The following is a 22,797-nucleotide window of genomic DNA, read 5'->3' on the forward strand; positions in this document are numbered from 1 at the left end:
GACACAGAGCTCGGGAACTAATTAACAGCGAGAGTCTTAAGAGATCTGCAGCTGGTGGGATGGAGGTGGTTAGGCTGGAAAGATGGGATTGCTCAGGTGGGGAATCGCAAACCTGTGCACTACTGAGGTAATTAGTGCTGGGGAGGGAAGGCCCTCAAAGGAGAACATGCTGGGGTGATCCAAGGCTGCCTGGGCTTATGTGACTGCTGGAGGTTTGTGCTTGCAGTTGCTTAAAACTTGCTTAAAACAACTGTGGATTTCTGGCATGTGTGTGGAGGGAGGTATTCTGTCCCTAACAATTCTCAATTAGGAGTGTAGGGGTTTTATTTGTTTATTAACTAGTTTGTTTGTCTAGCTGTTCAGGAAAAAAAAAAAGTAGCATGAAAGAAGAGGTGAAAACTGTTACATAGTGAAATGCTTCAACTGTGCTGACATATTGCATATTTACCTGGAATTCTGAACCTTTAAAAAAATACTATATGTGTGCTCATATTCCACTACTTAAATAATTTATATTTACTTTCGCAAAGGAGAAGCAACGGGCACAAGCTGAAGCACAGGAAGCTCTGAGTTAATATCAGGGGGCACTTCTGTACCGTGAGGTGACAGAGCGCTGGGACAGGCTGCCCGGAGAGGTCGTGCAGTCTCCTTCCCCGGAGATACCCACACCCCGCCTGGATGCCATCCTGCGCAAGGTGCTCCAGGTGACCCTGCTCAGCAGGGCTTGGACTGGGTGACCTTCCGAGGCCCCTTGCAACCTCGGCCATTCCCACGCAGCCCAGGGCCGACATACGCCGGGTCCCCTCCCTCAGCAGCCTCCGTGCGGGACGTGTGGCGGCGCCGCGGCGCCATGGCCGCCCCCCGCGGGCCGTGCGGGCTGTGCTGTGGGCCGGCCGCCCGCTGCCTCCCCTCCCATGGGCGCCCCGTGGCGGCCGTGCGGGGCCGGCTGCCGGCGCTGGGCGGGGGCTGTGGCCGCCAGGGTCCCCTCCCCGAGCTCCGGGAGCCGGCCGCGATGCGGGAGGTGAGGCTGGAGCAGGCAGCAAAGCCGTGCGGGCTCGCTGTTCGCTCTCGGAGGATGAGTGCGGTGGGTGGCGAGGGGGATCGGCGGTGGTGCTGCAGCTTCCCCCGTGCTCCCTTTCAGCCCGGCGGCGGCTTCAGCGCCCTGTTGGAGGCGGGGAGCGGCGTGAACGCACCCGCGGATGCCTTCGGCCAGTCCCCGGCTCACCTGGCCGCGGGGGGCGGCGAGGCTTGCTTCCTGCTGTGGCAGCTGCAGACGGGCGCCGACCTGAACCAGCAGGTAACAACGCACGGGTGCCGTTTCTCCCCCTTCTAACCTCACGTCAGGAAGCTCGCCTTTTATATTTATTTATTTGTTTTGCTTCACCTGGGAGAGGTTTTGTATATGTACAGCTGCACTGCATGAGGTGTCTGGGGCTGCTGATTTTACAGCAGCTTTATTCTATCGTGAACCAGCAACCCTATCTATATCACCGTAGCTATTTCGTACTGCTGCATATGGTGCTTGCACACTGTGCGGCGTGCAGCTGTCAAAAATTTCTTTTAATAGAAATGAGTATTCTTTCTGCCTTTCAAATTTTGCCCCCGCTTCCTCTGAATGTGCGGATTTTTCCTCTAGCTGCAGCTTTTAATTGGTCCATACCTCTGAGTTTGTAGCAGCAAGCTGTCAGTCCCTGAACAGTGCTGAAAGGTGCAGTTGATCAGCACCTTAATCAGCACCAAAACGTATTCTCTGTAAATAATCTTTATAAAGCTAAGGTTAAACCCTGAGTATAGCATGGGACAGCAGTCCTGCTGCTCTGTTGGATTATCAGAATACATTAAACAAATGTTTACTGGCAATTACTGGGTATGCTTCACTAGCCATATTCCTTTAATCTCTCTTCAATTCACAACCAGCCGGTATACAGAACACCACTCAAAACAGTCATGTTGGAGAACAAAGTAGCTTCATCCTATTCCTTTTCTTTCAAACAACCAATATATATATGTAAACAACTGTTTTATATGTTTAGGATTGCCTTGGAGAAGCCCCAATTCATAAAGCAGCAAAAGCTGGGAGTTTGGAATGTCTTGCTCTCCTGGTTGCTGGTGATGCCAAAATTGAGTAAGTTAAGCTACATCTAATCATTTCTGTATCAGCTCTCAAAAGATGCATGTTTTGTACACTTTCTTGTCGAGGGTGCTGCTAAAAGCTGCTGTCAGCTAAAGCTGACAGCATGGCTGTAGACATACAAGCAGTCTCAAAAACAGCTATACACGTGAACACATTACATAGACCATATGCTGTTCAGTTCCGTGTTGAAGTAACTGCTAAGAGAATGTTCTTGCTCATAGGTTCTTGTTGATTTTCCATTCTAGTGTTGCACTCATCTTACTCACACCTTTCTGATGCACTAAGCCAGTCATAGTTTGGTGACAGATATGTTTTTAAATAATTACTCCTTTTTGCATTTAGTGGCAGCACCCACTATCACTAGAGCCCTATCCTTGGCAAACCTTCTTGGTGTTGATTCTTTGTACTTCTGATTAAACTTATCACTTAATGAATCTTGATTGTTGTTTGCTCATAATACATACTCCAATTCATATGAATTGTGACTATTAATTTTGTGTTTCAGCTTGTGCAACAACAGTGGGCAAACAGCAGCAGACCTTGCACTGGCTTGTGGCTTTCTGGAATGTGCCAAGTTCCTGAAAACAATTCAGCACACTCAAACTATGAAACTGAGAGGACAGTCTAGCTCCTCACTAAATGGCAACCACAGCACGCTGAGTGAGGATCTAGCAGCACAGGAGCAAGAATGGGAAGTAAGCAGATCAACAAGCAGGAAGAGGAGAAGGTCAGATGGTGTGTAATACCAGTGGCTTACTATTTGTTGTATTTCTAATCTTTTTTTTCTTTTTTGTACTTTTAGCAGTTAAGTAAATAAGTTTGGTGATAGATGCAGGTAAGCTGGATGTAGATGCCTGCCAGTAAGTCCTGCTTTGCATATGTAATTAAGGTTATGGTCTTGTAAAAAATGGATATTGTGTTTAGAACGGCACTGAAAAGTTTACCTATAATTTTTTTCTTTCTTGATGTTAAAGTATTCTGAACAATGTAGGAATGGAGTAGCTGACAAAGATAGCAGTTTTACCCATACCACAACTGTGTCTTTTGATGACATTAGATACAGGCTTATTTACATGTATGTGTTCATGTGACAGATCTGTCTCTTAGCTGACAAAAGAAAGGGCTTGTCACCTCATTGTGACAACTTAGGGGAACCCAAAGTCTGAGAAAACATGACTGGACTATCAATTGAGTAACTTGTTGCATGCTGTTGTTACATTGTCTCCTTCTGAGAAGGAGCAAAGCTCATTTATTTTTACTTCTTACAGAAGACTATTTTTTCCCAGAATAGTTGTATTCATACAGCTATAAATAAATAAGCATATAATAACTTAGTCTCTCCCTTTTTTCTGTGTAAATGAGAACAAAGTCCATAAAATTCAGTATACATGCTTTTTTTTTTTTTCTCACCCTTATCTAAAATACTGTTACCAGCAGTAACAGCAGGGAATGATGGCTTTGAACAGATTCATGCAGCAAAATCCAGCTGGCTATACAGAACCTGAAGTACGTTTTTTTTTTGGCAAGAAAAAAAATCATAAAATAAAAGGATCAGACATTTAATCTGTAAAGCTTTTTAGCATAAAATCGCTATACAAACTAAGTGATCTTAGCCAAAAGGAAAGAGTTTAAGTTACTGGATAAACATTTGTAGGAAATACAGTTCACAGCAGGTAATTCCCTTATTTTTCAGAGGTCTCATTAAAAAAAATAATCTTGATTTAAATTATGTAAGTAATATTTCTATTTCAGCTGGGTTTTGATTACCTGAAAGCATTAGTCTAACTAACAAGACAAGTTATATCTAGATGTCTGCTAGTATTCTGGCTTAGCATGTTCCAGCCCAAGAGTGAAATTTAAATAGTTTTTGGTCGTTGAGGTAGGCACAGGTTGTAGTAGGCATCCTTGTTCCAGAAGTCTGGGCCCTTCCATCCACACCAACCCTGGCCAAGAAAAAGCAAGATACAATTTAAATTACTTAATGTGAATTCTGTTTTCCTTATCAATTACAACTGTATTTATCTTACTAATTTTAATCTAAGCAGTATGAGTTATTTTCAAGTACCTACAAGCAGTGAAAATTTTCAGACAGTTCTGTGCACGCCTTGAAGACATATTAATGGAAAACACTTAACAAGAGTTTCTCCAATTCCCCTCACCCAGCTTTCCAGCTTGGTTTCTAAGTAGTAGCATCTTCTTTCTATACCCCACTTTCTTCTGCTGCTATGGTGTCACTCAGTTTCCACTTCTTTTGTCTTGAAGAATGCCTTCTTTAGAAATAGTTCAAATTTCAGGGCCAAACTGAGCTCTTAATTTAAAAAGGTGGGGGTGAGCTGTTTGTCATGATTTAGCAGCAAATCAGTCTAATAAAGCTCTTCAGCCCTACAAGACTAGGATGTAATTATATCAGGTGTTTCCAATAAAAAAAAAAAGCTGCCAACTTACAGCCTGCCTCAGTTCCTGTTCTCCCCTGCCACTTTTGATGAATAAAAGGATTTCTGCCTTTCTTTTTGTCCTCCTGGACAAAAGTATTCTTGAACACCTTATTCAAGATAATACCTTATACAAGTTGTAGCCGTTCGAGCTACAACTGTTAAAGACTATTTCAGAAACCAGCAATGACTAACATACAGGCAAGTTAACTGGGATCAACGCTTCCTCCATAAGGAATGGAGAAGCTGCAAAATGGCCAATCCCTAGTTTGCTATACATCATTGGTTTAATGCCAAAACGTATCTATATGCGTGTGTATATACGCACGTGCGTTAATCTCACCTTTTCCAAAATAACATGCAGATCTTCTCCTCCAGTGTAATGTGGGTCTAGAATCAAGTATTTTATTTGCCCTGTAATCTCATTCCAAGCTACTCCTAATATCGTGTGAGCCAAAACACCTCCACCTAAAATAGAAGAGAAACAAACTGTTAAAAAAAAAAAATCACTGAGATTGGCTAAATATGAAAATTGCTAAAATTTAAATATACTTTTCAGCTTTAATATAAGTACTCTTCATTTTCTGAACCACTGCTTGCTTGGAAATACTTTCATTAATTTTAAGTTCTTATGAAAGGCATTTCCAATGATATCAATATTTTAGATTATTTAAACATGCATACTGGTCTTAGGAAGAATTTAGATAAGGAATGATGCTTATCTCTTCAAAGCCAGAAAACCCCTCTTCTTCTGTGGTGGGAAGTTTTGGGGAACTGTATGAACCTCTCTCACCTAGAAAGCACAAGTCAGCTCTTGAGTTCTGATTTTAAAAGCAGCTTTTGAAAATACCATTCAGATTGATCTTTGTTACTAGATTTCAGCTTGAGGCTGGGTGAAATACCAAATGCAAAAGATACCAGCCAGACTGAATTCATGGTTTCCTATGCTGCCTTGGAAAGAGTATCATTTTTAATTCATCTGGAGTTTTGATAAACTCCTGTACAGTAAACTGAAACAGGACTAACTGAACTGAAATGCAGCAGAGGAAGGCTACAAACATTCACTGGCAGACTCTGATACTCAAGTACTTACCAATCATAATAGGAGTTCCTTCAGTCTTGAAATGATTAGCAAGCTCTCTTCCCTGCAAAGCTAGTTCAGAACCCTGGCTAGGGAAGAAATACAACAAGAGATTTGTCATCCTCACTATGCTTGATTTTCCAATTATCCATTATACTCATTAACTGCATAAGTAACTGACTACAAAGTGGCTTAGAATTCTTCTGCTAAAAGAACTGAACTCCTTGGGACAGTCTGAATAAAATTCTTTATGCAACTTTATGTAGGACTCATACCCAGCTTGCTTTTAAAAAATTAAATCAGAAATACCATTAGGCATCTGGTCAAAGCAACATTGAGCTTGGCTTGATTTATTTTCCCTGCTTTTCTGTTCAGCTTTGCCACAGATAAGAGTAGTCTACACGGAAGAGAAAGGCATACGCACACAACACGTGCACGTACTCCAAGATTCAGAGCTCACTTTCTTCTGAAGGAGCCTCACGGTCCCCTCAGAAGACGGATAGTACTTCCAAAAGTGGTGGCAGAAGCTAGGCAAGAAAACACATACAGATATGTTTAATATAAAGAAACAAAGACAGGATACCATGGTTAATGTTTCAGACAAGCTGTGCGCCTGCTTTTCCAATTCCTGGAGAGATGGATTAAATGCAGAGTGCAAGACAGGAAAGCTGGGAAATGGTACGGTACATTTACAGTAAAGGATTCAGTAACTGAGGGTGCAGCTGTGAAGTCCTATTTCCATAAAGACTTAGAGGTGATAGCTGGATATAAGCCCAAGACAAAAAATGCTCTCCACTGCTAGTGACCAGCTCAAAAAGTCTGCCTGACATCTCTTCTCAGCATGGTAGCAAGGCTGGCGTTTCATAATCCTGAAGAACACTGGTGCTCCCTTGTAGCAGCACTGTGAGCAATTCTACCCAGTTCACAACTGAATGTGTGCTGTATCCTTATGCACAGGAATAAAAACTGTCTCACTAACAGTCACAGCTGCTATAAATAATAGGTGGATCATCTGCAAATATAAGCTGTGGAACAAGGAGATTAAAATTGGCTGTATAAAGCCTGACAAAATACTGAAGAAATCAATTATTTTCCTACCATTAAGAATAACCATCACCATGGTTACGTGCCCTTTTACAATACTCCCAGTAGACTTTAGTCTAAATAAACATAACTTATGAGCAGTATTTTGACTAGCATTTTCATACAGGCTAGATTAGCATACATTCTCTATTTTGTTATTGTATTTATCACAAAATGTTCAGGGATTTATTATTATGCTTACTGCTGTCCAAGTGACAGAAGTCCAATAATTTTATTTCTGATAAATACTGAACATTATTCTTTTTCTCCCACATATATTTATAGGGTTCTTTATTGCATATAAAAGTGTCAGATTGTCAGAACGGAAACAAATACCTTGTTTAATGTCACACAAATACAGGACAGAGAGCACTATTTCTAGGCTGCTCAGCAGTTTGCCTCAATCCTGAGCTAAAAGGTTAGCTCTGTGGATGAGGCAATAACTTACTGTCAACATGTATGCCATTCATTATGACTGCCAGGCTGTGGGCCTGTTCCAAAAATTGTGTGATGGCTAGGCAATAGGCTGACTCCCCCCCCCTTTTTTTTTTTTTTAATTTCACATCAGTTTGCACATAATTAAGCAAGTTATAGAAAATGCAAACTCGACCCCAAGATCACAAGAAATTCAGCAATACCCTAACTTTTAAGCGCCTCCCATTCACCTCAGAACAACCAAAGGCAGGAATACAGGGTTTATGAACATTGAGCTCTTAAAATATAAATTATCTGTTATTATCCCTGTTATCCCACATTTTATAAGGGTAATTTGCATTGTAAGGCATTCAATATCTTTAATAATCACTGAACTACTAGAAAGATATTGATTCTTACCTGACAAAGAGTATTTTTGATGTTATTCCAAAAAGTTGATTCAGAACAAGCTGTACCTCAATAGAGCCAATCCATTGCCGTGACCCAACAAATGCTGCAGGTTTGTCTCCGGCATCAACCAGTGCCTTTGCCATGTGAACATGAAGAAGAAAAGCAAACCTCAACAACACGTAGTAGACAGTTCCACCATTTTTTGTGAATAAAGTTGGTTTATAAAGACAGGAATGTGTTTTATATCTGGCCAGTCAAAAGCAAAGAAATGGTTATTGAATTCATTCATTGTGGTTCTGTTTTGGAGATGCCACTTAAGACACAGGACCGTCCCAGTAAGCACATTATATGACCCCAGATCCAGAGGCAGACTTCAAGCTGAGCACCAAGCTACCTAGCACTGAAATGTACCATCTGTGCTGCAGAAACCACCTCACAGACTGGACTCCTACTCAAGACACCTCAGAAAAGGATGCATAAAATAGTGCCCTAAGGAAGAGGCCACCAAAATACACCAAGGGTTGGGGTTTATTTTAAACTATTTCCAATTCAGAGGTTTACATGTTACAAGCAGCTCTTGAGGTGCCTTTTCTGCTCAGGATAGACAGCCCACAAAGTCTCCCAAAGGCTGCTGTCCAGCACGCTACAGGAGTTTATGGAATTGAGATCGTTTTATGTTTAGGGGCAGACTGAGAAATCATCAGGAAATGCAATTTTTATTTTAATGCTCACATCCCTGTCAGATAGGATGCAAGTCATTTTTCAGAGTGAGCCATACTTGGTTAGAAATGTTGAGTAAATAAATATGATACAAAACGCCATTTTTAGAAGACTGAAGATAACTGCAATATTTCCTGCTAGGCATACAGTATTAGCTACCCAAACATAATCTTTTTCTTCAGTACCATTAATAGAAATGACCATATTCAGGTACACATTCAAATTCACAGAAGAAAATGAAGTGAAAGGAGGTTCAAAAAAACAAAAAGCCTGCTACTATCAAAGGTAAAATTGCAAAAAAAGAAAGCAGTACGTCAACGCGTAATGTCTGGGGACTCAACTAGCTGCCACTGAAGACAAAAGACTGTAAGAATGTTAGTACAAGGAAATACTAGAAAACTATTCTAATGAATCTTATTTGTGCACATAAACATTTGGAGACAGGTCTCCTATTATAGACCTTGTTAAACAGTAATTGATGAGCACTATAGTTCCATTTAAGAGAGAAAAATATCACACAAATTTTAAGTCTAAAATGTATCAGTCACTTAAAAATTATCTATAAATGTTTCTAAACAATTACATGTATAAAAGAATTAATCTGCCCACGTGTTCAGTACCTGTTGAATTTCCTTGTGTGTTGGTATAGGTGCATTTATGTAACCTTGGTGCCTGAACCACGAGCAGACAGTCTGCAGAGACCGATAAGCACAGCCCCAACCGCTGTCATCAATGCGATCCTGCATATAGTGGTGATAGCTGTATGTGCCATGTACTAAATAAACCTGCACAGAAAGAGAAAATACAAATTAACCTGGTTGCACTTACATCAATTTTCAGAGAAGTCCTACTTACGTTACTTGCATTGTTACATATCTTTCAGCTAGGGGGTTACAAGTCTTTGGAAGGATTGATTGTGTTATTCACACATGACCGCTCCTGTTTTGTCTCCTCAATATCTTCATGCACAGTTTTATTTTCTTGTACTGGTTCTAAGAAACTTTTAAAATACATAACAAAAACATGAGGTATCCTTTAAAACGTTGTACAGTATGTTACCAGAAAATGCACTTGAGGTGTGAGCGAGCACAGGACAACTACAGCTACAGCAATACCATTTTGTGCAGAGAAGCCATTTTGCTTAAGAGACCAGATCCGTTCCTGTGCCCTTTCTTTCTCAACTGATATTGATGATTATTAATTGATAATTTAATAATCAGTATAATTAATAATTTAATTCTATTAACAACAAATCTCAAGTAAAATAAAAAGTAATTTCTTTAAAGTGATTCAATTTAAACGTACCATACCAGACTCTGTCCCAGGTGAATTAAGATGTAAATGGGGGTTTCTGAGATAGCCATCTTTATATGGTTCATCTGGAAAATGGTAAGCATTTGCTCTCTTTAAGTATGGTCTGTCATATGGTAGGTTGAACAACGTGTGTAATTCCTGCATTCAAGTTAGAAGAAAATAAAAAGCACAATTCAAAATTTGGATTAAAAGAAACACCACACTGTAGGTAATAATAGAAACAACCATTCTTAACGAACAGTTTAGCTAATGTAGCTAGGCACATTGTAATATAGTATTATTCAGCATGTATGTTTATTGCTAGACCTCACCTCTCTAAGGAAGCTCATGGGGGCCTACCTCCCATCTGATAAGCGTGCTATTTCACATAGTCCTGTTACAGAACACCTGTCTCTGGAGCCCCATTCAAGATATCATGAGTGCAAATGCCTTGTGAAAGTATGATAAAATTATCTTATTTCAGAAGGGTTAAGAGTAAGAGGAGTAATGAGATCATCTAGGATGTCTACATAACAGGTTTACACAGATGATCCAACACTGAACCAACTATATTAGCTACAGAAACACTCAGCAATCAGTAGATAAAAGTGAACAGAAGAGAGAGCAGGAAAGATTTATGTGCAACTGGTGCCTGCAAATGCAAGGAACAGATTATGTTTTATACACCCAGTAATGCTTCACCCAGAAGAGAATGAAAAATCCCCGCAGCTTCTACACATCTAAACAGGTAAAAGATTCTTTCCCTGCTCTCAGTATGTAAAACTGCATGACCTGAATGTTTTCTACCAGATTGAGAGCTTTCAATGTGAAAGGACTGCAACATCGGAACATTTTCACACTTCATCCATATTGCTTTTTCTAGATGTGCCAACCCAAAGGCAAAAGCAAAATCTAAGGCTGGTCAACTGTAAGCAACAACAACAAAAGCACCCCAAAGCAAAACACAAAACAAAAAAACCCAACCCCATATCATTTCAGGCAACTTGTTAAAGCTTGGAAGCAATAATGTACTAAAAGAAATCTGATATTCTACAATGGAAGAGGAGAATTCAAAGAATCCAGCACCAGAAGTGTGATTTAGATAGGATTTGTTTTAGATGAGGCCCATGTAGTTCTAATATTTCTGTTGCTCCCTTACAGAAAATGCAATCTGATATATTTTATAAAATAGCTTCCAATAAATCAATCTTATACATTCAGTTTACTGCTTCAGCTACAATAATAATAATAAATAAATAAATAAAACACAACTAGTTCTGCTAGTATTTGTTGTATGCTGGCTAAATGGAAAATGTTACCTTTCTGTAACTTTCCAGCTGATCATCTGAAATACCTGTAGGATACGAGATTGTTACAAGGTGTGTTTTTCCTGGTAACATGAAATGAAATTGTTCTGGTACCACAATTGACGTTCCCTTCATATATTTCATGATACATCTTTCCATATCTGTTAATTGCTTGTGAATTGCTTTCACCAGGAGATTTTGTACCCTGTGAAGTATAAGGGAGAATACTTTAGTAAAAGAACAGTGGTGGTGACTCATTTTCTCTCATAGCTCGAAGTCAAACAATACTCATATGCACATTTGCACCCGCCCTGATGAACTTCTTACTTCCATGCCCCCTTCAGTCCACTCCCACAGAGGACAAAACCTCAGAATGCTTGCTCTAAGCACGTCTACACACAGAAATTACTTCCTAGTGATTCAGCCGTCTGAAGATTCAGCTGCACTTTCTCTTATCAGAAACAACCGAGTGTTTGCTGAATTATAAGTTACGTATATGTCTAAGTATTTATAAATATTTTGCATTTTACGCAAAGTTCTTAGTTATCTAATCGATCAGACACTGACAAACTGTATTTTTTGTAGACAGCAAAATGACTGGGTTTCAAGATATTTAAAACTAACAGATATCTGAAGGAGCTATTATTACTTACACAGTCAAATTCTAGCACAAGAATACTATATGCTATTTTATTAAACCGATTAATGATAACAATAGGTTTCCTTTGATACTTTCAAGGAAAAAAAACAACAACAAAACAAACAAAAACAGAAACAAAAAGAAACTGAAGAATTTCAAGTTCAGGATAACACTTACTTTCCCCATGTTTCTTCTGGAGAAACAGACAAAACAACATCAACTGGTAAAGTCATATTAATGTAGTGGTGTTCTTTATTTTCCCTTTCAATGACTGGAGCCAAAGCATCTAGTGAAGATGTCATCTCTAACATGAGGTCTATATTGATTATCTGCTGCTGCAGAGAATAAAGACACCACTAGTACATCTCCAACAATGCATACACCAAGAAGGCAAAAGGAAAACTGTAGAAGTTTGAGATCAAACTCAGTAATAAAATAATTGGGTTAAAGACTAAAACTTGTATGTATTGATCAACTGTAAATAGATCTCTGCATTTATGCAGAGTCTAAATAATTTTAAAGGGATTCTTCTGAGTCATTTAAATGCCTATTTTTACAGATAAGGCTGGAGAGAGCAGATTAACTACTCAAATGATAGGTTGTCTGATGTAATTTATTAGTGTGGTGAGACACATACCGTATCTTGTAGCTTTTTATCCTTTTTTTTGCCAAGCTTTCGTCGGGTCTCGTCATCTTGATCAAGGCTGAAGTGTCAACAGAAAGAACAATTTCTATAAAATGTAATTAATCTACTTAAAATCTATATATATAATTTTTAATCTACTCACTGTATAAATCGTTTTATCTCTTTACAAGCAGAATCATCAGTCAGCTCTGGAACAGTGTTAATACCACTGTTAGGCCACACGTAGACTGGACTATGGCAAATTCTTAACACAAGAACATCTGAGGACAGCTTGTTTGCGAGATCGCTGAACACGTATCTTAATGCCTTTTTTGCTGATGCCTCTGAAACACAAGGATACAATTAGCTTAGAAAATTCTCTCACTTTTGTGATAGCTGCTGGACAAACGTAAAAAATCAGTAAGTTTTGACATCAAGTAAAAATATAAATGTTGTGATGATCAGAAAAATGACAATGTAAACAAAACCTGAGATAAGATCTCATTCAGCAGGCCTGTCTTAAACATTCACACTCATCTACCTGAACAAAAGCGTATTGTTTCTTTCAGCTTCTGGGCAACATGAAGAGCTGAACAGAATGATTTTAAACTGAAAGAGGGGAGATTCAGATTAGAGGTTAGGAGGAAATTCTTCAGAGGGTGGTGAGGCACTGGCACAGGTTGCCCAGAGAAGCTGTGGATGCCCCATCCCTGGAGGTGCTCAAGGCCAGGCTGGATGAGGCTTTGGGCAGCCTGGGCTGGTGGGGAGTGTCTCTGCCTATATAACTTTTTTTTTTTTTAAATTTTAAAGAATCTATGACAGTCTTATGGACACACCATCGGTAGTTGCTAGCTGAAATGCCAAATCCAAGCCTCCTCTTATTCGAAAGAGTATGTCCATGGCTTCCATATTCACCTAAGGAGAAAAAAGAAGGAATGAAAATAAGTTATTTCAGCATGCTGTCTCTCCAGTTAAAACTGACTGTCATCACGCCACACTGTGCAAGCACACCAGCAATTATTACGGGTGCTCAGGGTACGTAAGGCCAGCAATGCAGCACACTATCATATGTCAGTTGCATAAGTGGTGTTACAAAAACAGTTCTTAAAACACCTTTCCCACCTCAACATGAAAGCATTTATTCTATTCTTTTTTTTTAGCAAACCAAGGACTGCTCTGAGTGTTGGAGTAAAAGAGTAATTAAGCATATCTTTAGGTTCACATTCACCTTGGTTAGGGAGTCATAATTTTGGGAGGAGGAAGATGCAGTGATGTGTGGTAACCTCCAGAAGCCAGGCAGATGTTTCCCATTTGACAGCAGTGCTGCTTATGCCCGCAGGCATCCCTCAGCCTCAATTTAAAAAATTTAAAAGCAGCCTTTTATTGAGAATTGACTTTTTTTTTTCTTTGTCCGGATCAATTCCTGGTAAAGCTTAACCCACCGCGGCAGGAACAGCCGTGCCAGGACGGAGCAACAAAAACGCGACAGCCCCCAGGAGGCTGAGCTGTGTTTAACCTAGCAGCCCCCAAAAGCAACACTGCGTTAATTGCTCTGCGAATTAAGAATAATTCGGTTAAGAACAATTACTCCGAGCCCTTCTGGAAAGGCTTATCGCGGAACTCCTGGCTCACCCAGGCCTCCCCCCTCAGCCCGCCCGTGCTGCTGAGGGGCCCCGGCCCGCGGCCATGCTGGGCTGGGGCCAGCGCCCCCCCCACTGCCCCATTCCCCGTCCCCCCCCCGCCTCACCAGGTCCCTCAGCGCCTCACCGAGACCCTCCGGGAAACGGTCCGGCCGCCTGACTCCCCCCAGCTGCCCCCTTCAGTGGTGCGGTCCTGCGCAGCCGCATACGCGTTGGGCCGTACCAATGTAGGGAGCGGGGGGGGAGGTGGGGTGGCCGCTCTGCCCTGGGCAACCGGTGCCAACAGAGGCGGGCGGAGGGGCGCTGAGGGTGAGGTGGCTGCACGGAGGCGCCCCTCGGTTCCCTCCTCGCCCGGCTGCCTGCTTCGCCTCAGCTTGCCGCAGAGCTCGCGGCTGGAGCCCCAGCTGGAGGTCTGTGTACGAGGTGCGCCCAGCCCTTCTGCAGGGCTTGTAACAGCCCTGCGAAAATAGCCCACGTCGTCAAAGCTGTTTGCAGCGTGGCGCTGGTGCCTCTCCTCATCGGGTGCCCACACGCCAGATACGGCTCGTGTGGTATTCATCTCTTGAGTTTTCTGCTGCCTTGGTTACTTCCATGCTTGCCTCTTCCGTCTTGCCCTTGTCCCCATGGTTAATGCCAATATCAGACTTGATCTACGTTGTCTTTAATCCCTGTTCCATGCTAATGGTTTAACTTCCTTCAGGCTGTACACCTGAGCTATTTGTTTAATATCATGCATATCACGGATCTTTTCCCATCAATTCTTACATTTCATGACTTTCCAGGAGCAGCTTTCCTAACTGGTTAAATAATTTAGTCTATCTTATCTTATTTCTGCTCCTGGTGAACCGAGCACATGTTGTTAGCTTCCACCTCGAGGCAGGCCTCGCTGGGCCTCGTCATGGTTGCCGTTTCTGCCAGCCGGAGCCCTCATCATCCTCGTGCCTGGCCTGGGCTCTGCTGAGGCCCCCAGCTCCTCAGACCTGTGGGCTTGGCACCTGCCTTCCTGCTGCCAGGCTCGGATGAGGGCGGTGGTGAGGAAAAATGAACGTTTGCTATAAATCGTTGCACAGAAATCAAGAAGAAAGTGCAGATATTCACCATGACCAGGCCTTGGACTGCAGCTAGAGGGCTTCCAAAATTCTACCGATGTGTTTCATCTCAGACTTGTCCATATGATATCCTGCTGTATCTTTAATTAAAAGTGCCTGAAAACCATAGCTAGAGATGACCCACATGGTGAAGGAGGCTGCTTGGCATGTTTCGCTGCTAGCTATTAATACCACAAAACCTCTGATCTTAGCGCTTGGAAGATAACAGTTATAAACTGTGTATATTCAGTAACAGTTGTATTAAAGATGCATTCGGATTTCTCTCATTGCTTCTGTTTCAAGTTTGTTTAACAAAGGAAATATAATAGTCTCTAAATCCATGCAGTCTGTTGGTCCTTTAAGCAATAAAACTTTCAATCACGTTGTAGATGACTTTCTTCAGATTACATTTATTGCTAATATTTTTAGCCAAAGCTTATTGCATTTTACTTTTTTTTTTTTTTTACAGGTGTTGACTGCTTATAGACTTTTGCAGTAGCACAAATAAACAGGGATACTTCTACCTTTTCAGTGCAGTACACTGTCACACAGATCCAGCCATGCCTGCGGAAGGAAAAAGTGATCTGGAGAGGATTGGCCTCTTCAGTGAAATGGGTTATGTTACCATTGGAGATAAATATGTATCACAGTATATGCGTAAGTGTATTTAATTTTAATCAGCATAGAGCAATAGAGATCCCCTCCAGTGTCTAACTACTTTCAGAATTGCTGTTTTTTTTTTCTCTCTCTCTCTTTCTTTCTTTCTTTTTTTTTTTTTTTTTTATTAGAAGCAACTGCTTTTTCATACATATTCTTTGCTTAGGTCAGAAAGGCTTGATATGTTGGAATATGTAGCAAAGAAAGGAAAAATCGAGTAAAACTGAAAAATATGTATGCATAATAATAATAAAAAAATAAAAATAATGTTTATTTAGCATTATTTTATTGAACATTTCTTTTAAATATTATTTTCATGCAAGTTACAAGTATTTTCATGGTCTTACATAAAGCAACAGTGTTTTTTATGTACTCTTACAGCAGGTCTTCTGTTATTTACAATTACATTGTCATTATTTTTAATTTAGTTGTAATTTAAAGTTTGTTTATTTAGTTATTTATTTATTCTGTTCTGGTCTCACTCATGAGTGTGAGGCTCCCCATCCTGTCTTTTTTGGGAAGCATCCTCCTTTCATTTTTCAATGTGAATACACATTGAAAAAGATAATCGTTGAACTCATTAAGGTGACAGAGGTTGCTGCTTTGAAATGATAACACAAAATAATCCTCACTTTTCAGTTCAGGTGTTTCTGCTGTGATGTTCTGTCAGTGAGTGTGTCTGCCAGAACCCTGGCTGGCTCAGCAGCTCATCACTTCTACCACACAGAGCTGCTGGGGATTCAAAACCCAACAGGAGGCTCTAAAGCTGGGTCCTGGTCTGTAATTGGAGGGAGAGAGATGCACCCCTGATGTATTACTTGTAGTATATAAATTGCATCAGCTCTAGCTCCAAATTGTAGTCTGCAGTAACTGACCTCCCTCAGCTGCCTGTAAAGCAAGAGTAGTTGCTGGAAAACTAAAGGTGGGTGCTGTGAATACCTTTCAGGCACAGTGTGTATTATATGGTATAAATCATACAATATGCATGTATGATATATGAATGAAATGCTCTGTAGTACATTCTTTCTGCCACCCACCCACCCAGATCCAAGCCTTATTTTCTAATGTAGTCTAAGGGAAGCACTGACATCGAATGGTTATTTACAGTGCTTACTTTTTTAAAGGCCCTTTTAATGAAGCTGCAAGCAAGAACAGACAAATGTTACCTGGGGGTTCCAAAACATTGTCAGCTCTTCAAGAAGGTTATTTTGAGCCTCAGTTTGTAAGGATTTTCGATGGTGAAGCCTACTCAAACCCTGTTCAGCTAAGGAGACGCTATAGATTGGCAGAAGCAAAGAAAAATTTGGGCAAAGCTTTCCTGCCCAGTAATGGAGACAAATTGCCGTAAGTATTATGAAAATATATTAAATTGACCTTTTTTCTGTTCTGTACACTGAAGATAGTTTTCATAGGTGATTTCTTATAAAACCTGTAATGGGAATAAAATATTGTTGTTTTATACAATGTGGTGTTAGTCAGTACTGAACTTATGAGCAGCAGCCCATAACTGGAGATGACTGAAGGCTGGACACAGGTAGGGATAAGGACTTGATGCTTGCTCTTAACCACTGTTTCATGTATCTGTCTAATGCTATGTACAATTTTCTTACTTTTTAGCTTCTCATTTTTAATGAAAATTAAGATGAATATGGGAAAAGGGTCTGGATAACTAACAAATTAATATTTCATTTTAATTTAGCATGAAATCTGTTGGAACTTTTCAGATACAGTATTTTCTCCCATTTCTGAGCCTCCCAAAATATAGATAGCATATATATTGCAAAAACAGCAGGAAAAGGGGCTGTTAACAGTTTGAATTCATATGCATTACCTTTTTGCAAGAAGAAAATGCCAATTAGCCTATGGGATGATCAGAAGATGCTATAGAGTTGAGGAGTATATGCAGAATAATATTCAAATAAAGACACCTTTCCTATTTGCACAGCATTAATTGCATGACAAAATGATACCAATGCAATTGGTTTCCTATAACTACTATGATTAACATGTAAAAAAAACAGAGTCTAGTGACTTGTTTATGACTGTACAATCTTGTGTTCTTGTTGCTGCAATGAGAGACAGGATTCAGCCCATGTACAGGGCCTAGTTCTTACAGTCTCATGGTTATATTTAGTCATATCTTTCTGCAGCTTTCTCTTTGGAAAGTTTAGAGAGTAACCTCTTGTGTATTCTGTATAACTATTTTGAGATGCAAGGATTAGCCATGTTCTGTCATATGTTACAGGAACATTTTGGCTGTTAACAGGATCGAAAGACCTGGTGTGTTGGCTTTCTGTCGGATACACACGTGCTATTTCTGGTGACAGAAAATATGCAAGCGCTGTGTTCAAAACTTTCTTTCTACTTCAACTTTACTTTTATAGCAAGCAAACAATTTATTGGAGCTTAACTGTTAGAAACACCTAGGCACTAATTTCAAATCTGTGTCAGTCTAGAGTCCTGTTCACATGCTTTCTGGGTTCAGTCTTGCTCTTCTCCACTAAGTTGCTTACAACAAACACCTGCCAGCGTTCCCTCCTCCATCAAAGTGCACAAATGCACTTATTTGATGTGTGTTTAGTGGCTCATGTTCTTTTTTGGGTTGTAAGACCTTTGAGTTCTTCTAGAAATAACTTTAGGACAGGTTCTTTATCCTCTCCTGAATTTGTACTGGCACAGTAGTACAAAGCAGAGGCTGGGAAGGTAACCACCATCTTCTCTTTTAATGGGATCCTCAGGCAAGTAATGTAGAGATTGTACCTTTCTTGTATCTGAAACTGACTCATATTTCACCTAAGGAACTAGAACAGAACTGTATCTGTTGCTGTTCTTGATGTTGTTATTCTTGGCTGCCTCAATAACAACAATTTTTGTAAATCTTTTCCTTACATGTTTATCGTTGGCTTCAAATGCAGAGGTTGCAGCGATGTCACATTCTGAAGATGTGACTGAAGCCTAGGCCTTTATTTTCTTCCTGTTTCCTTTCTTTATTATTTTGTCACTGGCATATAAAAAGCCTGCTTGCAAAAAAAAAAAGACGTTTAAAGAACATGAAGCAAAGCACTTATAAGCTGGGAAATGCCAAGATAAAGGAGGTTGTCTGTGCATTGTCAGTTTGCCCATTTTCCCCTGTATTTGGGTTTATGAAGCCCAAAAGTAAAGGGAGGGTAATGAACAGGCAATGGTTAGTGTTCTGTGCAAAGATGGCAAATGTTACCTTGGCATCCCAATCCTGTCAGTATTCATTAATGGCTTGTTTAAATAGAAACTCTTTAAATAGGACACTTCACTTTTTCCCCGCAATAATTACAGACAGCCCAGCCAAAGCAGATTACCCGAGCTGTCTGGAGTAATTGACAAATCCCATCCAGTAGTCACTGTTTATATTTTTCTGTTCAGTTTTGGATGACAGAGGCAGGGGGTTCTTTGTTTGGGGTTGTTCTGTGACCAGTGTAGCTGCAGCTTAGCGGACCAAATTGCCATTCAGCTATTTCATCAGTTTGTCATACATTTATCAGCAAATACTGATTTTTCAGGTTGGTCATGACAACCAGTCTGTGAATTCCTGCAGCTTTCTAGGCAGAGGTGTTTCTCCTAAATGAGTTGTGCCTCCTTTTACTTCCCTTCTGTGACAAGGCAGAAAGATAACTAATATTTAGCATGTCCAAACTTCATCTCTGCTGACACCTTGTTCTTTTCTGTCTGACCATACATAGAATTCCTGTAATTGTAGTTACTTGCACAGTGGATCTGGCCTGTTTTTATGTTTAACTCTGGAGATATTACTTGTTTGGGTTTTCTACACATTTTGGCACACTAGATATGGAAAGCCTGAAATATTTGCAAAGGTCTAATTAATGTATTAATTTGTTATTTTTAGATGTGGAAAGGGCACCTATTATGGAACTATAGGAGGTCCATTTACATACTTCAGTGCACAACTGAAAGCCAGAGAAAGATACATTCCTCCTGGAAAGAATTTTTATACTAATCCAGGAAAAAAAGGAACCGGATATGGGTAACTTCACTTCCTACTTTTTGCAGAGTAATTTATTAAATCTGTCATGAGTTTTGAACATCTGACTAATTCATTCTCTTTTTACAGTTATGCAAATCTTACCATAGGAGAACAATATCCACATGAAGCAGATGGGTATGAATTAGAAAAATTAATTGCAAAGGTAAAAAAAAAAAAAGTCTTTATTAAGTATTAGTCATTTTTATTTATTAGAATTTACATTAACTTTTGTTCTCTATGATGTTTCCTTAGCTTGAAGTTACAATGTTTATTTACAAGGTGGAGGAAGGAAAACAAATTAATCACCATACTGTAAAAACAAAGATTTAGTTTTAGTTGCTTCATTATTTTTTCATGACAACTGGGAATATCCCACACAAGTTCTACCATTCAAGATTTGACCTTAATTTTTTTTTTTTATGTGTGAAGGCATTAAGCAGCAGTAATGACCAAACAATTCATATAGTAAGAACAGTCATAATTCTGTCATTGTCAGAAATGGGACCTTATTATTCTAGAAGATTCATAAAAACTAAACCAAACCAAACCCTGTTCCTTTTTATCATGTAAGTTCATAAATCTAAGACAGCTCCTAAATTTCCTTGCACTGATTTTAGTTTTCCTATGTATTTTCATTATATATAGTGAAAAATGTTAGCAGAAGTACGTTTTTTTGGCCTAGAGTAAGAACAAGATTAGAAGAAACAATTCAGTTACCCACAGTTGAGACAAATTCAGAGTCAAACCTGTATTATCTTAAAGTAGAATCTGGGAAGTTGATATCTCCCATGATACAAAATTGCTGATTCATAGAGAAGCTCAATGTAGTAAGGTGCGGATTCTGGGAAATGTAGTGGTGACTGTTCACAACTGTGAGCTGCTATGCAGCTGGGACGCATGCAAGCAGAATTTTCAATATGAATATATGCATGTATGCCCAAAATACAGGTATAACAGTACTGTTAGACATGTCTTGAATAGTGCTTTTCCTGACATTTTTCTACTACACTTTTGTAGTGATTGGTGCGCTTTCTGGTCAGTGTCTCTGCATGCTCCATCATACATGGTGTGTATTTAAGTACCTTGATCAAATGAGAGAAGACAGAGTGAACATTCTCCTTCTGAATTTAAATGCTTTCAATTTTTCGGTTTGGAGAATAAAATAGAGTAAGAAAGATCAATATTCTTGATTCCAAAGTATTTGTTTTACAGAAAGCACGAGAGGAACACAAGCGTTTGGTTAAAGGAGGGCCTTTCAAGATCAATCTGTATCCCCAGGACTATTTTGATGTGAATCCTTATTTTAATGACAAACCTTTGCCACCTGTGAAGAAACCACCTCCAGAGAAGCCAATTGCACCGCCTTTTATACCAAGTTCTCCTGCTAAAAAGGTTAGTTTATCTTACAGTTACTGGAAACAAAGGATGAATATTCAGATATTTCTGGTTAAAAGCTTTGCATGTAGTACATAAGAGAGAAACCAATGTTTCTTTTTGCTATTACTTTCTTACTGTTAAAAATACAAAAGATACTATTCAGTTTATTTTTGCTTTCAATTTGCAAGGTAATGAAATCTTGTTTGACCCAATACTACCTGATAACCTGTTTCAAAAAACCTAAAAAGCCTTTTTTATTTTAGAAATCTGCATTGTGCTGTTAACATACCTTTAAATGACTACATATGCCATGAAAAACATCCAAAGCAGAAGGTTATGTAATAAATAACAGTAAGAATGGGTTACTGTAGCAAAATGAAATGTTCTTCTATTTTGGACTCTGTCAGTCACTCATACAATTTTTGAACCTGTTGATTACTACCAGCCTATATAATTATCTTTTATATAAATATCTTCTATATTTATATATCTTTTTATATATATATATACGTATATATACATACATACATACATACATATATATATACATATAAGGTAATTACTGGAAGTGTCATGGGAATGGATAGCTAGAAGGTGCAGAAAATCTCAGATTAGGGCTGCTGCCCAGGGAAGGTCTGCAGGACTTAACTTAGGCTGAAGGAGATAACTCAGGAGTTAGCAGCAGCAGAAGATACAGATATGGAAGCAGCTTTTTTAAAATTTTTATTTTATTTTTTTTAGAATTTTCTAATTCTACAGTAGTTAGGAGAAAAGGAGGAGATGGATGGGAATAAATGCATGTGGAAGGGCTCAGAGGACATAAAGAGTGAGGCTTGGGGTTAATGTTGAGGAACATAGTTCATTTGTTCCAGGTGCTTAGTGTTGTTATTTCTTAAAATCCAAATGGCTGTTTTTGCATTCCATAAAGCATTCCATCTTGATAGTTTTGTGAGATGAGATACTGAGTTCATGTCATTCACTTCAGGCTAAATCTTAATTCCAGTTTGAAATGGGTTTAAGATATAGATGCGTAAATCTGTTTCTCTTAGATGACTCCAGATACTTAATACAGTAACACCCCTTAATCGGTTCCCTTTATATTCTTTGTTTTGGAGTTCCATTGTCAGTCATTTAATACAATGTTCTGCTAAGCATCATTTCACAATTATTCCTACCTTCACCCTTGACTTATTTGACTGATACTGATTCATCTGAGAAAGGTGATGATAGCAGTGAAAATGTAACTATTTAGAAAGAGATAGCAAGAATACACACACATGAGAAATTTTGTCAGGTGTTCAGCCTCACAGATGAAGCAGCTCAGATCCTTCAGTAAGGCAAAGCGTTCTGAGAAGTCAGCTGCTAGACAGTCAGCATTTCTTCTGGCTGACAATGCCAGGGATCCTGCTCCTGGCTCTCTGTGCTCCTCACTGTATAAGTTGTCCCCAGATACTTAAATTATGTGCACAGTGTCCCTCTTTGCTATGCAAATCCTTATAGGAAAAATTGCTTTAGTGTTTAGATTGAATCATTTAATGTTGCACTTCTATGGGATGCAGCCTCAACAGATGGTATGTTTTAACTAGGTCTCTTCCAACCTAGAAATTCTGTGATTCTGTGATTCTAACTGTACTTGTGGATTGCGAAGAGTTAATAAGGCCCCTGCATGCTTTTTAACTAAAATTTCCCACTGTTGTAGTATTAGTGGACATAATATTACAGGAAAAGCCAATGCTGTATTCAGTCCAATCAAGCGTATGGATAATAATGCCAAAATCTTACCTGTGTGGAATGATCTCTACACCTGCACCAGACATTGAGGTGTGCTAATGAACTAAAAGTGGCATAAGAATTCTCTCCCTGTTTTTATTTTTTCC

At 39.5% G+C, this 22,797-nt stretch overlaps 3 protein-coding genes across 11 annotated transcripts in view; 2 read left to right on the top strand and 1 right to left on the bottom strand.

Moving 5' to 3' along the window:
- The first annotated feature begins 738 nt into the window (after positions 1-738).
- Positions 739-3,682, top strand: ANKRD37 (ankyrin repeat domain 37). 2 transcript variants are annotated; one of them, XM_068681429.1, is made up of 4 exons: positions 739-1,021; positions 1,142-1,297; positions 2,034-2,125; positions 2,640-3,682. In XM_068681429.1, the coding sequence occupies exons 1-4, from the start codon at positions 851-853 to the stop codon at positions 2,875-2,877; spliced, it is 657 nt and encodes a 218-aa protein (XP_068537530.1). In that variant the 5' UTR covers positions 739-850; the 3' UTR covers positions 2,878-3,682. The 2 variants fall into 2 exon arrangements, with proteins under 2 accessions (XP_068537530.1, XP_068537529.1); XM_068681428.1 differs by having other exon boundaries at positions 741-1,297.
- On the bottom strand, positions 3,678-14,017 carry UFSP2 (UFM1 specific peptidase 2). Of its 4 annotated transcripts, none has more exons than XM_068681419.1 (12): positions 13,908-14,017; positions 12,977-13,055; positions 12,304-12,484; positions 12,153-12,219; positions 11,693-11,847; positions 10,888-11,080; positions 9,581-9,727; positions 8,896-9,060; positions 7,565-7,689; positions 5,660-5,736; positions 4,910-5,034; positions 3,678-4,077 (listed from the first exon to the last, which is right to left on the bottom strand). In XM_068681419.1, the coding sequence occupies exons 2-12, from the start codon at positions 13,047-13,049 to the stop codon at positions 3,991-3,993; spliced, it is 1,395 nt and encodes a 464-aa protein (XP_068537520.1). In that variant the 5' UTR covers positions 13,050-13,055; positions 13,908-14,017; the 3' UTR covers positions 3,678-3,990. The 4 variants fall into 4 exon arrangements, 3 of the variants coding, with proteins under 3 accessions (XP_068537520.1, XP_068537521.1, XP_068537518.1); XM_068681420.1 differs by having other exon boundaries at positions 11,693-11,850; XM_068681417.1 differs by having other exon boundaries at positions 11,693-11,850; positions 13,888-14,003.
- A 9-nt stretch (positions 14,018-14,026) lies between these two features.
- Positions 14,027-22,797, top strand: part of CFAP96 (cilia and flagella associated protein 96) — a 90,769-nt gene continuing 81,998 nt past the window's right edge. For 4 of the 5 annotated variants that reach the window (XR_011096299.1, XR_011096300.1, XR_011096301.1 and 1 more), the window contains exons 1-6: positions 14,027-14,190; positions 15,338-15,525; positions 16,650-16,869; positions 19,406-19,543; positions 19,631-19,706; positions 20,756-20,935. Coding sequence is in view for 2 of the 5 variants with exons in the window: in XM_068681424.1 (XP_068537525.1) it covers positions 15,429-15,525; positions 16,650-16,869; positions 19,406-19,543; positions 19,631-19,706; positions 20,756-20,935 (711 nt within the window). In the remaining 3 variants the exon portion in view is untranslated. Of the gene's footprint in view, positions 14,204-15,337; positions 15,526-16,649; positions 16,870-19,405; positions 19,544-19,630; positions 19,707-20,755; positions 20,936-22,797 lie in introns of all 5 variants that reach the window. The other variant, XM_068681425.1, reaches the window with a different exon arrangement.

The sequence above is a fragment of the Anas acuta genome, chromosome 4, assembly GCF_963932015.1.
Source record: "Anas acuta chromosome 4, bAnaAcu1.1, whole genome shotgun sequence".
NCBI classification, from domain to species: Eukaryota; Metazoa; Chordata; class Aves; order Anseriformes; family Anatidae; genus Anas; species Anas acuta.

What these genes read in the sequence shown, in the direction of transcription:
- UFSP2 (XM_068681420.1), bottom strand. Translation starts at nt 13,049, where the DNA reads ATGGAAGCCATGGACATACTCTTTCGAATAAGAGGAGGCTTGGATTTG. An exon ending in ATAAAAAGCTACAAGATACG is followed by an intron (nt 11,851 to 12,152) that starts GTATGTGTCTCA and finishes TATTCTCTGCAG; the next exon opens with CAGCAGATAATCAATATAGA. An exon ending in TGCATGTTATTTTGGAAAAG is followed by an intron (nt 4,078 to 4,909) that starts GTGAGATTAACG and finishes TTTCTTGGCCAG; the next exon opens with GGTTGGTGTGGATGGAAGGG.
- ANKRD37 (XM_068681428.1), top strand. Translation starts at nt 851, where the DNA reads ATGGCCGCCCCCCGCGGGCCGTGCGGGCTGTGCTGTGGGCCGGCCGCC. An exon ending in GCGCCGACCTGAACCAGCAG is followed by an intron (nt 1,298 to 2,033) that starts GTAACAACGCAC and finishes TTATATGTTTAG; the next exon opens with GATTGCCTTGGAGAAGCCCC. An exon ending in GCTGGTGATGCCAAAATTGA is followed by an intron (nt 2,126 to 2,639) that starts GTAAGTTAAGCT and finishes TTTGTGTTTCAG; the next exon opens with CTTGTGCAACAACAGTGGGC.